This window comes from Penicillium cataractarum, assembly GCF_028827025.1.
Source record: "Penicillium cataractarum strain IBT 29864 chromosome Unknown utg000010l, whole genome shotgun sequence".
NCBI classification, from domain to species: domain Eukaryota; kingdom Fungi; phylum Ascomycota; class Eurotiomycetes; order Eurotiales; family Aspergillaceae; genus Penicillium; species Penicillium cataractarum.
Genome location: NW_026622746.1, coordinates 1525329 through 1540133, shown reverse-complemented (window position 1 = coordinate 1540133; position 14805 = coordinate 1525329). Strand labels below are relative to the sequence as shown.

Sequence of the window (14805 nt, the reverse complement as noted above, 5' to 3'; positions counted from 1 at the left end):
GGCAGCTTCCACGCGGGAGATACATACAGCATACTTCTCCATATGAGATTCTATCCGCTGTGTTTTGAGTCCCTTGACGTACCCTAATTATTTGAGGCTTGCCACCGCAGGTTCGCGGGTGGAGATGCAAAATATTGCTGCGCCTCAACGGCAGTCCAATGACATACCGGAGACGACTCTCCTGAGCGGCCGAGTACGGCCTAGGCAGGGGAACATCAGTGCCCAACAAAGCCTCAGGAGAAGCGTATGCTCATGGGAGAATAATGAGGCTGACAGTCTGACTTGGGGGGGGGGGGGGGGGGGCATTACGGAGTTCTTAGTCTCAACTTTTATTGGACCGAAAGGCAGGACGGTCGGTCGGTCAGCGAATCATCCATCGCAAAAGCATCGGGGAGCGACATCCATCCATCGCTGGCCAACTGGAGGGTTCAATCGGGGGTTTTCATTCGGGCTTTTATAGCCTAATTTACTAAGGCTATTCGAGTCGCTGATAAATATTGAAAGATAACTCGGGCGGGCCCCTTGGCAGCTACTTTGAACTTGCAGGGTTGAGGTGGACAAGTAGTGAAGCTCTAGGTATATTCCTTAGGCAGCCACCTTCAAAGTATACAGAGTAGTGGCCAAAGTTTCCTGGAAAGGTAATCAAAGAGGGGCATTTCCACATGGCTATAAATTACATGAAGAAGTAGAACCTTTCCACGAATTTTAAAGAGTCTCTACCTCATAACGAGTGGTCTCGGCCACGGGTTCAGATAAAATGACGTTAAATTGACCAGCCCACTGCAAGACCCAAGAATCCAACGACATTGTCTTTGTATCCTTTCTACCTCACTAAACTTTCTCGCGGCGAGTCTCCACAAGATGTGGATTTATCTTCTGGTCTTCGGTTTCCTCGCCTGCGCGTTGATATATGCGACCATATCTTCGGCTGGAGCATCAACCGGGTTATCCGGTGATCGGCGAGAGATCCAGTTTCCTATCGAGGGTGAGAAAACAACAGAGGAGATTGTCCTTGAAAAAAGGGGGATCGTTGTGACCCAGATCATATTACAAAAATTCTATCTTTTCTATGCATCGTTTGAACCTGTTGCCTTCTTTCCCTTGACAGAGATCCACTCCAGACTGAGAACACCTATAATCCCCAAACAAGCCAAAGCAACACCAACATAAAAAGTTTGATCCAAGGCCTTGTTGTAGGCAAAGAGAACCGCCTGATAAAGCTTCTCTGGCACCTGTGTTTGGAGCTCTGTAGCACCAGCAGACACAATAGCACCGTAATCAACAGCAGTCGCATACTCGCCCAAATTAGTCTTCAACTGATTGGTAAAGACATTTTGTGCCACGGAAACCATAATCGCACTCGTAAGGTTCTCCACGAACATTACAATGGCAGTCCCGACGGGTATATCCTCAAGAGGCAAGGCAGTTTGAGGGGCAGAAAAGGCAGTCTGCATACCGCAGCCAATGCCTGCACCGAAGAGAACCTGGTATCCAATCCACTCGGCGTGACTGGAATCGACTTTGAGTGTAGTGAGAAGACCTGTACCGACTGCCGCGAGGATAACGGTCAGGTAGGCCCATTGTACGTAGTAACCAAGCACTGAAGTAAGGCTTCCGGTTCCGAAGGAGAAGATAACATAGCTCACGACAAGTGGGAGAGTCATGACTCCGGACTTGATTGGGGTGGCGCCCTTGATGGCTTGAAACCAGATGGGAATCTGAAGAAGGAACGTTAGACCTCGAGGAACGTAAACGAGAAGTAGACAGAAACATACATAGTATAGCATGGTGAAGAAGCTGGCAACAACGGAAGAGCCAAAGATCGAGGATCCCCAGATATTGCGGTTCTTCAGTACACGGAAGGGGAGTGTTGCACGTTCTCCGCTACGATACTCGACAAAGACGAACACAGACAGCAGCACAACGGCAAGCACCAAGAGCGCAATTATGCGTCCATTGTCCCAGGGGTATTTGGTTCCACCCCACTGTAGAGCGAGGAGGAGGCAGATAATTGCGGGTAGAAGGATGAGCGTCCCAGGGATGTCCATTTGCTTCACCTGCTCTTTTAAACCGACCTTACTAGTCTTGCCCCCAGAGAACGAAGACATGAAGAAAACGACAATGAGCGCACAGACAAACCCCAACGGGAGATTGATATAGAAGCAAAATCTCCAGGTCAACTTCGCGCTGCTAGTGAAAACACCGCCAAGAAGCGGTCCAGCAATGGCAGCAAGACCGTACATAGCACCCATCATTCCAATCAAGGTTGGTCGCTGACGAGGTGGTGCCGAGTAAGCAACCAGCAAAAAGCAACCATTACTGACGCCACCAGTTCCAACTCCTGCAATAGCACGGCCGATAACAAGAACCGTCGACGAAGGAGCAACGGCGCAAATCAGCGAACCGACCTCAAAGATGAACATTGCCACCAACCAGGTCCACTTGACAATGTAGAAGGTGAAAAGCTTGCCCCACATCAATTGGAACGAGCATGTTGTGAGCATATAGGCACTGGCATACCATCCCACGTCGCTGAGGGCATGGAATTCGTCTGTGATTTTGGGGATGGCGCTTGAGATGATGGTATTGTCGAGACCCACAAGGAAGAGGGCCATGTTCAGACTTAGGATTATGAAGAAGAGGTTTAGTTTGTTGGGGTACTGAGGCTCATTATCATATCCATTGGAGTCTGGTACTGAGTGAGTGTCGACAGTCTTGTCATCAAGATTCTCAATGGCATTGCGGTCGAAATCGGAGTCCGAGCTTTCCCCGCTGGGTGGTGGTTGGTTGCAAGAAAGGAGGTCCCTGAGAGCCATCGTGGGAGTGATACTCCACTGAACGAAACGTTTTGGTTTGGAATGAGGAGAATAAAGACATTTTCGATGGACTAATCGACATCTTAAATAGAAACACCTCCCTGTCGAGAATGTATTCAATATTTTCGAGGTCCTCTCGATCCAGCCTCGTTGGATTGGTGCTCGGGCTGAGCCGAAGCCCAGTGGATCTGCAAAGTGGACCCGATGGCTGATGCCAAGACGTGAGTCATGGTCACTCATGATGAGGCTAGTAGGTTAATTATGACGGTGTATGGCAGGGTTGAAAAATGAAAATATTAGAAGCGGTGGCTCTTATTTGTGGTCCGATGAGTGTGGCTATGATTCTTAGCCTCTTTTTACAAACAACCACATTTGAGGCCCACGGCCGTCGCCTAGTTAGATACACCTTTTATATATGATCTGCATACAAAATATACATCCATCACCTACATGGTTATAGACGCACTCAGGGTAACTGGCGAGGGGAAATCGGCTAGAAATTGAGTCAGCTCCTTACTCTAGAGTAACTAAATCATTACGTCACTTACGAGGAACTTATTGCTTCAGATATTTCTACCGAAACCCCATTATAAAACTTGGTTATCCAAAAGCCAACAGGGGACAACTCACGATTTCGATCCCTAATATATTTGAAGTCATCCATCAAAGATCCTACGCCGCCTAGATTAACGTTAGTTTCCTAGTCTCTAATTTAATCGGGAAAAGATACTTCCTTAAGATCAATAACTATAACCTTACCATCGTTATAGTTATAGAACATAAAATTGTCTAACTTCTGATCCTAATGTTTAGCGCTATGCTCATATAGGCTTCTAAGTGATTCCGTAAGCGTTTTTTTCTAAAAGCTAGAATATTATCTATTAGAATTCGGTCCTTTTATGTGTAAGATCATGTAGAGTGGTCTGTCGAGTACTGGGCTTTATAAACTTGTCTACTTACTTTGAATATGGTATGGGGATAAAGTAGATTTAATTCAACGCTATTATTAAATAGCTATATCTTTTCTAGCTACTTATATTCTAGCAATCCTTCTCGGGAGTTCTTGTTATTATAGCAAAATAGCCTACTCACGTAGTCTATCCCACCCCGATTAAGGGTTCAAGGTCGAGTAGTTCGCCGATCCAGAGCTTGCAGTGTCAGCGTCTGTCGAATCGGAGCTTATTGACTTGGAATTTTCTGAGCCGGGGCTTTCTGAGCGGGAGCTTTCTGAATTGCAGATGCCTGAATGGCAGATTTCTGAATTGGAACTTGTCGAATTGGAGCTTATTGACTCGGAGCTTGTTGATCTAGATGTTGACTCAACATGTTAATTCAAATTATGATCGGGACTTCATAGGCCTATATTTTACTAACCTCGAATCTGCCAAAGCAGGTCCCAAGAAATAAGCGTCGGCTATCTTTAATAAAAATGCCGGATTCTTACTCTGAAGAAGACGACGAAGGCGCGGAATTTGGTCTTTCTCCTTGGACAAAAGTTCCACTTCTCGGTAGATTGAACAGCAGGAGCATTCCTCGGTGCAGTGCCCAATGCCTTTCTTTCGCTCTGAATCCAGATGACGTCGGCCACAACATCCACATCCTCGACTACAGCAGCCCCCACGAGATACACAGTCTTCGATGAGTTCTTTTCGCATGTACCATGTCCTGCATTGCCTCAAAGAATCATATTTCTCTTTTAATGGCCGGGCAGGGATCATCAGCTCCTTTTCGTAGAGATCCAATTCTTGTATTCTGCACTGTCGCCGAAGCTTCTCTAACTTTGTATCCAAGTCGCTAAGCTGACCCTTTTTCTCCTCGATATTTGCCACGTCCTGTAGAGCGTGAATATTCTTCCGTGTCGTCTCTAACTTTTGGACAGTGGCCCGGAGACCATACTCAGCGCAAAAAACATCAATAAAGAAGTCGCGATGGTACTTGAGAATACCGTATTGAATTCGGTAATAGTCCTCAGCGTCACAGAAATGTGTACGCATCTCTGGGCGTCCATAGTTGGTAACTGGCGCGAATCCTTGATCAGACCTTTCGAACATCTCGTGGGCCGGCATTGGCAAACAGACGTATAGAAGTAAATGGGCTGTCAACGCAGGTCGGTCTGCCGCGGTAGAAAGGATGTTCCAAAAGTCGTAAAAGGTGTATTGAGAAAAAACTCCTAAAAGTAAGAGATGACGATGATGATGACAGAGATATGACTCCTTGAGGTGCGACTCCCGTCCCGAAGCCGCCGCCCAAGATGACAAACGCGACGACACAATCGATACTCTATGACATATGCAATCCCTTCAAAAAATCGTTCTAACCTCCTAGGTGTAATATATACGCGCGTCATTGATTGTTTGAGATAGATTGCTTGATTTTTTCGAGAAATTTAATCAGATAGATGAGGTTATTAGGAGTAGGGCCTGCAATATACTTCGCAGGGCTTGAGGCGAGGGTGCCGTGGAGATCTGGAGGCCTCGGAGATATGTGTAGAAAGAAAAGATGCGTACAAAGCAAGACCGAGAAGTGCGCAGAGGATACTACTGGACTCAGGTCAGGCAGTAGTGGGCGAGCGGGCCCATAACCTATTCCGAGAGTGAATGAGTGTGTTGATTAATGAAGCAATATGGAAATCCAACTAGTGAGCGAGGAAGAGACTCAGAGATCACCTGACCTCTTAACAAGTGGTAGAAGCTGAGCTTCCCTGCGACGGTGCCGGCGAGGCAACGATGAATTGTAGTTAGACGCTGTGTGTAACATCCCGACAGAGATCTACAGGGCTCGTTCCCCACGGCTCGCTTTTGATCTCGCGCTAGTTAGATGAAGAGTTGAAAGGAGTTTCCGAGGAGAATATTATATGAAAGTATAGTTTATCTGCTGTACTTTGCGTACTGCGAAACTCTAATCTCATACTAATATGATGATGGCCTTCCGTAGTTGCCACTGAATCTAATGTGTCACCCTAATAACCACAACCCCATTTAGTGACCTCACCATTCTCCAAAGCCATTTTCACACCACCAAACTTCAACTAGAATTAAAGATCGAAGAAATCACGGAACAGCTTGGATGAAATCGAGGCCCAGGCGAGATCGCCCATCAAAAGTATACCTCGCCGCTTCTGATTGGGCGGCCAGGATGACTATTCGAGATTCCGTTATCCGATTGGTCGAAAGCCCGAACTATACTACAACATCAACTTCCTTCCCTTTTCATCCTTACTTCCTTCTCAAATTCACCCGAAATTACTGCCATGGCTCACTCATTTTATACTCATAGTTTGATTACAGCAAATCTATCTTCAAATTCATACAATATTAAATCTACAGAAACTGAGAGGATGATCCCTCAATTAACCTGAAATTAAAGGGATTCGAAACGTGCCAGCTAACTCTAGAATCTCTCCGACCAAAATCCATCTAGTATAGCGAAATTTACTGATCGAGTATGGAATTGAAATAGAGAGATACAGACTGTAGAACTAAGGGAAAGTACGAGTCTGCGATGGCAGGAGGAACTGGGTGGGATGGGAGTAAACAATCCCGCCCTCTGCCCCCCGAGTACAGTAGTTCTTCAACATCTTACAACAGAACAGACTGAATGGATACACCAGCAACTTTGTTTACAATGCCATCAATTGATGCTCGTGATGTTTCTGAGACTGCTACGGCGACCTCTGCCTCTGCCTCTGCCTCCTCCGTCTCCCCCGCCCGCCCCAGAATCGCCGACCTCTCTGGCCTCTTGAAAGCCTTGGACGACAAGTCCATCGGTGATGTCTGGAGTATAGTGTATCTCTTGGCGTTCGTTTGGGTTTTGTCCACCTTGTAAGTCTCTCCACTCGCGGGGAGGTGTTGGCGTAAAAGCCGCATGACTTTGGGACACCGTAGGGTGTAATGGTGTCTGCTGCTTAGATGCAGCGTTCTGTCGTGGTGTAGATATTGCTTGTCATTCCAATGCTAATACAAAGTCAATGTACAGTCTCAATTGCTTGTTCAAGTTCTTCGAGAGCCGTCATGCCTTACAGGCCAAGGAAATGGACAAGGAGGCTAGAATCGAAGTGGCCAAAGCGGAAAATGACGCACGAATTGTCATTGCCACCTGTGAAGGAGACACCAGAATACAGGAGGCAAAGTGGAAAGCCATGGCCGCCGCCTCGCAGTCTGTGCAACGCACAATGAACCTGCGTTATCTTCAGAGCAGAGGTAAACTCTCTGGACAATGTAATTCTTGTGGGTTTGCAGATCATATACTAACCAGACGATTCATATAGACACCGATCTCAAGACTCTTTGGGAGAGGGACAATGCGGGGAGAGCACTTGGAGTGGAATCTGCTCGCTCAGAAGTCTCCGGCGTGGAGTTCATTTTGGCCCCAAGTGGCTGGAGAATGCCTCCCCCGCCAGCCCCTGCTGATGACTCCGAGTGATGTTCTCGAATTCTGCCAAGCTCGATGTCGGATTCGGCTTAGTACTGCGTGTAGCACTTTCTATATGAGATAGACTCTTGTCGTCAAAATTTTCCAAATCAATATCCTTTTATCACAACAGAAACTAAGATTCAGGTGGAATCATCATGTGAACGTCCTTCGATCCGGGAGGAATGCTCTTCCAGCTCCAATTCTACTTTTTCAAAGGATGGCAATTTTCACGCGTGGTAGGCGTGGTTGTTTGCTATTGCGCTGACAAGCGGTGTTAAATATATCAGGTTGCTAGATAAAGAGATAGTATAGGTACACTTGATTGTTGTGATTGCTATCACAGTATCCAGATATGCTGGTATTGGCTGGCGTCATGGGTGGATAGAGTCTTAGTCAAACACCTTGCCAAACTCATCGCCAACTTCTTTGTCTATATCTCGATAGAGTCAAAGATCACGAGCAGGTCCCAAAGTCAAGATGCGCGGTCCCAATCTGAGTATCTAAAACACAGTTAGTATCTCATTCTCCATCTTCGCAAGTACTATACTTACTTCCGCTATCGTAAAGGTAGGTCTTGAAGTTGTTGGTCTTAAGATAGACGTCTAAGAATATATCAGTATAGATCATAGACATATTGGAATAGAGAGATAGAGAGAGGGCATCATAGTAACATACCGCCATAGCCAGATGGCCAAGAAAAGGCCGCTGAATTCTGCGTTTGGCAAGAGACGTCCTCAATCCAGAAGAAGCCCCACCCGCCACTAAGTGTAACGGAGCCTCCGTTGTTCAAGTAGTGGTCTTTACCCTTGTTGTCCTGGATCCAGCCAGGGTTACCGGATTGGTTGTGGACCGTAGTCGCGGTGGCAGCCAGAGCTGTGGCGAGAATGACCAGAGTCTTAGGAACGATCATATTGACTTTAGCCAAGGATTGGTGTCTGAACAGATAAAAGAAAATCTTAGGAATTATGATATAGGACTTTCACTGGTGCTTTTAGGGAGGTTTCAAAATAACAGGAAAGTAGGAGACCTATATAGTTTTTAATCTGTATATGATCGGTTATTACTTTATTACTTTTTCTTTTATAGTTTGCGAGGATAAGTCGATCGGGATTATGGACTTCATCCTTCAGAATCCTTCAGAGCGATACAAAGTCCTAAATCAGTAATACCCCTTTAAAGTTTTACCCTACAGTGACTACGCAAAAGCTTTAACAACACCTAGAGGACCCACTTCCCTACCGCCCACGCTAGCAGATGCACAACGCGATATTGTAGCGATTCAACCGCGACACACCTGTTTCTATCGATCCTATCTCTATCAATTAGCTATATCTACTACAGACACCACTATTGAATACGATGGGTCACTCAAAGGAGGTTACACCGGCGCTTCGAGAGCGTATCTATAAGCTATATGCTATTAAATAGGGATATAGATGCATTCATAAGTGCTACCCCTTTCAACTATCCGATATACTATCAAAAAAGAATCGGAGGGCCAGATGGATGTTTCAAAGCCTCGCTCTCACCGCTCACTAAGCCACTAAGCCTATCCCATTATTCTCCTTTACCCCAGCCAGCGATCATCATCATTCTTCTTCTTCTAGGGATAGCGCGGCTCAGGAATCAGCCACCACGGCTGAGTTAGTGAGTCCCCCTTAAATCTTACCTAAAAAGGAATCTGTAGGGTAGCCGAGCTGAAAGCATTCCTCAATACTAAAATTGCTACCGTTTGCAAAAGAATATGCTATTAACCAAGTAACCTAATATTATTATCTAACAGGATAACTAACTAATAGTTAATGCACTAAGTAGCTAACGTAATTCCCGGCCGATCCAGACACCCGGCCACCGTCCTGGACACCTAAAACACTATAGTAAAAGCGATACTTTATAACTTGATATTTCGACCGTCAAGGTTTAGCCCATTGATGGAAAGCTAAACTGTTAACACCTAAGATTGGGCATTGTCCGGTTATCCCCGGATTTCTGCAAAGCGGCCGGACAAACTGCAAACCAATCAAACAGGACCTGGCCCTGCTTATCGTCGCCTACATCATTGTCCTTCTCAACACAACTCGCCATCGCAAACCGTTTCAATCAGCCCACCATGGCTCACGAATCTACCTCGTCCAAAGCCGGGGGAATGATGTCGCTCTATGCGAATCTACTCGACCCTTCAGCCGAGTCAACGCCTGGAACGATATCCCGCGCGCCCGTCGTCTTTAAACAGAGCTCCGACACCGACGCGCAACCTGACGAGTCCGCTGCGAAAAAGCAGCAGCTCAATGCTGGTACTTTTAAATTTCTTTTATAACTGCACCGAGGCAATAGTGGCTCACCTACTCTCCACCGGACAGCTTCACTTCGATTTCAGCCCACCAAGAGGCCGCAACTGAACCAGAAACCCAAACCCAAGCCAACACTACCCAAAGCAGGGCTACCAGCTAGCGCGATCCAAGCTGCGCCTTCAGCTGCAGCACCCACGAAGAGCAAGCTTGCCGACTGGGCTGCGACAGAAGAGGATGATTTTGATTACTATGTGGGCGAGAAGCGGCAACGAGGCGGGAGGAAGAAGCGCAAGAAGAACCAAGAGCCGCAGATGGTCATGCAGAACTGGGATGACATTTATGATCCATCCCGTCCGAACAATTACGAGGAATATCGACACAGCGACGAGAAGATCCTCGAGGTCCGCGAATGGAAGGATCGCTTGTATGCGCACCGGATGAAGCGCTCACCAACGCCAGACTCGGATAGCGATTACGACCGACCAATGAATCGTATGTTCAGTTTGGGCGCCCCGAAGAAAATGCTGTATCGGATACTAATTAGCGCTTTGCAGCTCGATTTGCGCCTCCCGGAAGCTTTGCGCCGCCCCCGAACCTCAACGATATTCCACCTCCACCAGCTGAGATTCCCGATGACCCCTCGGGAGAAGACGCATTCGCACGCCGGGCTCGCATGAGTCAAACTCTGAACAATGACATCGCTCCACCGCCTCCACCTGAGGAACCCCCAGCTCCTCCTCCTAATGATGCCTCCGGCGAAGACGCATATTTACGCCGACTTGAGCAATCCCAAAACCAACCGCCATCAGCACACACACCAGTTCCCCCGCCACCGCATCCCCTTGATGCTTTCCAACCTAGCTCCGCAACCATCTCCCGCGCCCCAGTCCGTTACACACTGCCACCGCCGCCCGAAGATATTCCTGCATCGGAAGCGGAGTTGGAAGAAATTTTCGCAAAGGAGCAACAGGCCGCGCCAGAAGAAGACGAAGATGCGCCTCGCTCACGGCTTCCCGGTCAAAAAGGCTTTGCAGAACGACAACTTGCCAAATATGGCTGGACTAAGGGCTCTGGACTTGGTGCTACGGGCTCGGGTATCGTCAACCCGCTCCAAGTAAAGGTCGAGAAGCGGAAGAAGCGACCCGACTCCGAGGGTGGAGGCTTCGTGACACCTGGCGGCCGGGGTAAGATTATCGGCGGCAAGAAGAAGAATGAGGACACGGGTAAGTTCGGGGCGATGAGTCCCGTAGTTATTCTCCGTGGGATGCTGGATGGTATGGATCTGGAGGAGGAATTACACCGCGAGGGAGGTGGCTTGATGCAAGAGATTGGAGAAGAGTGCAATGAGAAGGTATGTCACGGAGTGCCCTGATACTCACGACAGACCGTACTGATGACATCTAGTACGGGCGAGTGGAGCGAGTGTTCATCGCTCAGAATGTGGGCACGCCCATACCGGTTTTCGTTAAATTTACGAATGAGCTATCCGCACTACGGGTGAGTTCTCCAATTTTCTTTTGAGTCTATAATCCATGGTTCTCTTGCTGATTTTTGGGGGTTATTAGGCGGTAAATGCTCTCGAAGGGCGAATCTTTAACGGCAATACCATCCTCGCTCAGTTCTACGACCCTGAGAAATTCGAGCAGGGAGTATATGCTGAATAATGTACATAATGATATCCATTTTGGCTTCACATGCCTCGTTTAGTGTCAGGAGGCAGAGTCGATGTCAAATAACAACTTGCATTACCCATCTAATAACGAGTACACTACCTCGAAATACTTTTTGTAGACTGCAGCAATCTGCGCCAGCCTATTGTACCTACTAAACGTGCCACATGATCCCGTTCAGCAGTCGCGTCTAGGCTCCCTGGCTTCTTCAAAAACCCCTGGAATCACATTTTCTATTAGTTTACAGGAAGTAACTACGCAATGAAGACTACGAAGCCATTAACTACTCGTTTTCCTAGCTTGCTTCGCAAGAAACCATTTCCCATACCTTCCCAGGGCCACCCTTACCGCCTGGCATACTCATTGATGAAGAGATATCGCCAGTCTACGATTCCAAGCGCTTTTATCCAGCGAGACCTGGAGAGGTACTCGCCGATCGTTATCAAAACTTGGTCAAGGTCGGTTGGGGCGTGTCTTCAACAGTATGGCTCGCGCGGGATTTGTATTGGTAGCGTTGGATAACTGCCCCTTGAAGCTATACGTATCTCTAACAAAAGCACAGACACGTCGAAGAGTCAGAGAGCGTCATGGCACTGAAAATTCTCAATAATAATTCCAGTCCTGCTCAGTGCGAAGTTGAAGAGCATATCTCTACGGCAGACCCGTCATCGCGGTCGCTCGCTTATACGGACATTGCTAGACTCTTTTCAAGTCGAAGGCCCAGAAGGTTATCACTCATGCTTGATGTATCCACCTATGAGAAAGCCGTTGTTGATGTATCAGCGGCGCTTCAAAGACAGAAAGATGCCACTGCCGCCTATTAAAACATACATTCGTGCTCTTCTAACGGGGCTTGATTATCTACATAAAGAATGTAGGACAGTTCATACAGGTAGGTCCCTCTAATGCTTTGATTCTTCTTTGCAATGCTAAACCCAAGTGCCCCTAGATCTAAAGCTTGAGAATATCATGGTCTCATTCGAGGATCCAACTGTGCTTACTGATTTCATGGATTCTCAGCTTAAGAAACCGATGGCTTTCAAGATTGATTCAACTGGACGACCAGTATATCAATCTCGTAACGACTTCGGCCCACTCAAAAGCCTAAGAAGTATACCACAGCTCGTCGACTTTGGTTTGACAACTAGACTCGAGGAAGACGATGACTGGGGCGTTTGGCCTATTCAGCCAGACCACTATCGAGCGCCAGAGGTCATACCGGGCAGTGGATGGCAAATGCCTGCAGATATTTGGAACCTTGGTGTTCTGGTGCGTTCCGTTATTCTCCACCTAACATTTATTGTAGTTACTAATGCTAGATCAGTTACGGGATATGATCGAAGGCAAAGAACTATTTCAGCATATCCATGATAAAGAAGGTCGCTACGATGCTAAACTACACATTGCCGAAATGATAGCCTTACTCGGTCCACCTCCTCCAGAGATCATACAAAGGTATCAATATATGCTAGAGTGCTCATGGCCGGAACCTGTCAGACGCGAAGATGGCAGAGTTTGCGGGGCCGCAGAGCAGTACTTTAATGGGCCATTCTTTGACGAAAAAGGTATCACTAAGTTTCTTATCTCAAACAAAACATTCTCGAACTAACGAGATGATATATCTTAGGCCGCTTCCTCTACGAGAACTTGATCCCCAATCGCAAACTAAGACATGCAGCTTCATTCCTTAAAGGAGAGGAAAAGGAAGCTTTTTTGGACCTCGCCAGGGGAATGCTTATCTAGCACCCAGATTTGAGAAAGACGGCAGGCGAATTGGCTGGGCACCCTTTCCTGAAGCCAAAGTAAATAAGCGCATGATTTCTGTGAGCGTTTTCTAGCGGATTGACTTGGTTGGTGCCGATGCCAATTTAGCCAAGCCATAAGATTACTGGCTGAATGACTTTGCTCTTAAGAAAGAACGAAGAGTTATGTCATCACCCATGACAAAGTGTTAACGAGGTACTAGCCCTTCATGAAAGAAACCTTGTTTCTACGTCCTCCAGGGAACCCCTGGATAGATTCAAATGCTTGAAAGAAAGCGAGCTTCCTATCTCTTTTGATTCCATCTGCTATATATCACACTTTACATCGTTGCCAGCATTTTCAGGCTTGTAACTACGGGAACATATTTTGGGAGACCCGGGTTCTAACCAGCATATGCATAGAATTTCAAAAGCACAGTCTTCACACTGTCGGACGGGAGAAACATTTAATGCTTTTGTACTGGCCATATTGATGCAATAGTGCACCCCTTCGGTCCACGGCATTTATGTAGGGTGGACTTATATGCTGTGTGTACCCGATCTACTAGAATCATTCTAGCTAGCACGGTGCCCTGATCCAACCTATCACTCATAAAGAGATGTAGTCTTCAGAGAACATTTTTCAGGATTTAATTTTGTAGAATTAAAGTCAGGATAGTGATACTGTAAGCTATTATGACTGGGGTAGTTATACAAACAGCTTACCTAAGCTTTATTGGCGGGGCCGCCAGTCGGAATCTCGTCGATTGATGCGATTGACCTGCGCCAAGCAGTTGCGCTTTTTGCGTTCCTTTACCACCTTCTCCCTCTGTCTCACTCCTTCTTTTCCCTCTTAATACTCCCCCTCATTCCTGCTTCCGCACCATTTACTCTTCACCCCACTCGATCTCTATCTCAGACCTCGTTTTCATATCAGCGTACCACGCCCTACCATCATGACTCTCTGTTTGAACCGTCTTCAGGAAGAGCGGTATGTCATACCTCCCAGCGAAAGACCAAGCTTGTGTTATGTCATTCCAGAATATGCGCTAATCTTTGATGAATCATATAGGAAGCAGTGGCGCCGTGACCACCCCTTCGGCTTCGTCGCGAAGCCCCAACGCACCCCGCAGGCTACTCTGGACTTGAAGCGCTGGGAGTGCGCTATCCCTGGAAAGAAGGACACTCTTTGGGAGGGATGTGTGCTGAAGCTGGAGCTTATCTTCCCCGACGGTGAGTAGCGTTGCACATTCCTCGCGATCGACGATCCGCATACTGATCGCTAATAATTCGTTGCGCTTCCAGAATACCCAACAAAACCTCCCAAGTGTACGTATTAGTACCATTGCCATCGAGCAACACTCTTCAAACCCTTTATCGTGCGGGGTCTCCGACTATTTGGCCGCATGACCTTGGCTGCGACAACAATTCTCCACTGCTTTCGCCTTTCTCAACTACGAATACGGACTGACGTGATGGTTTCTTTTTGCAGGTAAATTCACTCCCCCGCTTTTCCACCCTAATGTCTACCCATCCGGCACGGTCTGCCTCTCAATCTTGAACGAGGAGGAAGCATGGAGACCCGCAATCACGATCAAGCAGATTCTCCTGGGTATTCAGGATCTGCTTAACGACCCGAACCCTGAATCACCCGCGCAGGCCGATGCATACAATCTATTCAAGAAGGATCGTCCTGCATATGAGCGTCGTGTGCGCCAGGTTGTCAGGGAAAACCCGCCGATGTAAGCGCGGCAGGCGATTTCTCAAAAGCATGAGCGACGACGGCGCCAGATTAATGTTCTCTCTTTTTTTCTCTACTTAATTTTCTTTTGTCATGAGGTTTCGGTGAGCGAGAGAAGGACTGAACTGCATG

General features: G+C 47.3%; 7 protein-coding genes across 7 annotated transcripts; 5 read left to right on the top strand and 2 right to left on the bottom strand.

The window, feature by feature from the left end:
• Window positions 1-1067: 1067 nt before the first annotated feature.
• On the bottom strand, window positions 1068-2816 carry N7496_012653 (MDR family MFS transporter; the record flags this gene model as incomplete). The annotated part of the gene is made up of 1 exon (XM_056705566.1): window positions 1068-2816. One exon carries the CDS (start codon window positions 2814-2816, stop codon window positions 1068-1070), a length of 1749 nt encoding a protein of 582 aa, XP_056549464.1.
• Window positions 2817-6440: 3624 nt separating this feature from the next.
• On the top strand, window positions 6441-7238 carry N7496_012652 (uncharacterized protein; the record flags this gene model as incomplete). Its single annotated transcript, XM_056705565.1, has 3 exons — window positions 6441-6637; window positions 6792-7015; window positions 7084-7238. 3 exons carry the CDS (start codon window positions 6441-6443, stop codon window positions 7236-7238), a joined length of 576 nt encoding a protein of 191 aa, XP_056549463.1.
• Window positions 7239-7682: 444 nt separating this feature from the next.
• On the bottom strand, window positions 7683-8139 carry N7496_012651 (uncharacterized protein; the record flags this gene model as incomplete). The annotated part of the gene is made up of 2 exons (XM_056705564.1): window positions 7683-7729; window positions 7905-8139. The coding sequence occupies 2 exons, from the start codon at window positions 8137-8139 to the stop codon at window positions 7683-7685; spliced, it is 282 nt and encodes a 93-aa protein (XP_056549462.1).
• Window positions 8140-9339: 1200 nt separating this feature from the next.
• Window positions 9340-11184, top strand: N7496_012650 (uncharacterized protein; the record flags this gene model as incomplete). The annotated part of the gene is made up of 5 exons (XM_056705563.1): window positions 9340-9523; window positions 9590-10012; window positions 10141-10871; window positions 10925-11017; window positions 11086-11184. 5 exons carry the CDS (start codon window positions 9340-9342, stop codon window positions 11182-11184), a joined length of 1530 nt encoding a protein of 509 aa, XP_056549461.1.
• Window positions 11185-11451: 267 nt separating this feature from the next.
• On the top strand, window positions 11452-12014 carry N7496_012649 (uncharacterized protein; the record flags this gene model as incomplete). Its single annotated transcript, XM_056705562.1, has 2 exons — window positions 11452-11703; window positions 11748-12014. 2 exons carry the CDS (start codon window positions 11452-11454, stop codon window positions 12012-12014), a joined length of 519 nt encoding a protein of 172 aa, XP_056549460.1.
• Window positions 12015-12159: 145 nt separating this feature from the next.
• On the top strand, window positions 12160-12933 carry N7496_012648 (putative protein kinase; the record flags this gene model as incomplete). The annotated part of the gene is made up of 3 exons (XM_056705561.1): window positions 12160-12459; window positions 12515-12755; window positions 12818-12933. 3 exons carry the CDS (start codon window positions 12160-12162, stop codon window positions 12931-12933), a joined length of 657 nt encoding a protein of 218 aa, XP_056549459.1.
• A 955-nt stretch (window positions 12934-13888) lies between these two features.
• On the top strand, window positions 13889-14678 carry N7496_012647 (E2 SUMO-conjugating protein UBC9; the record flags this gene model as incomplete). The annotated part of the gene is made up of 4 exons (XM_056705560.1): window positions 13889-13923; window positions 14005-14165; window positions 14238-14261; window positions 14425-14678. The coding sequence occupies 4 exons, from the start codon at window positions 13889-13891 to the stop codon at window positions 14676-14678; spliced, it is 474 nt and encodes a 157-aa protein (XP_056549458.1).
• Window positions 14679-14805: the final 127 nt, after the last annotated feature.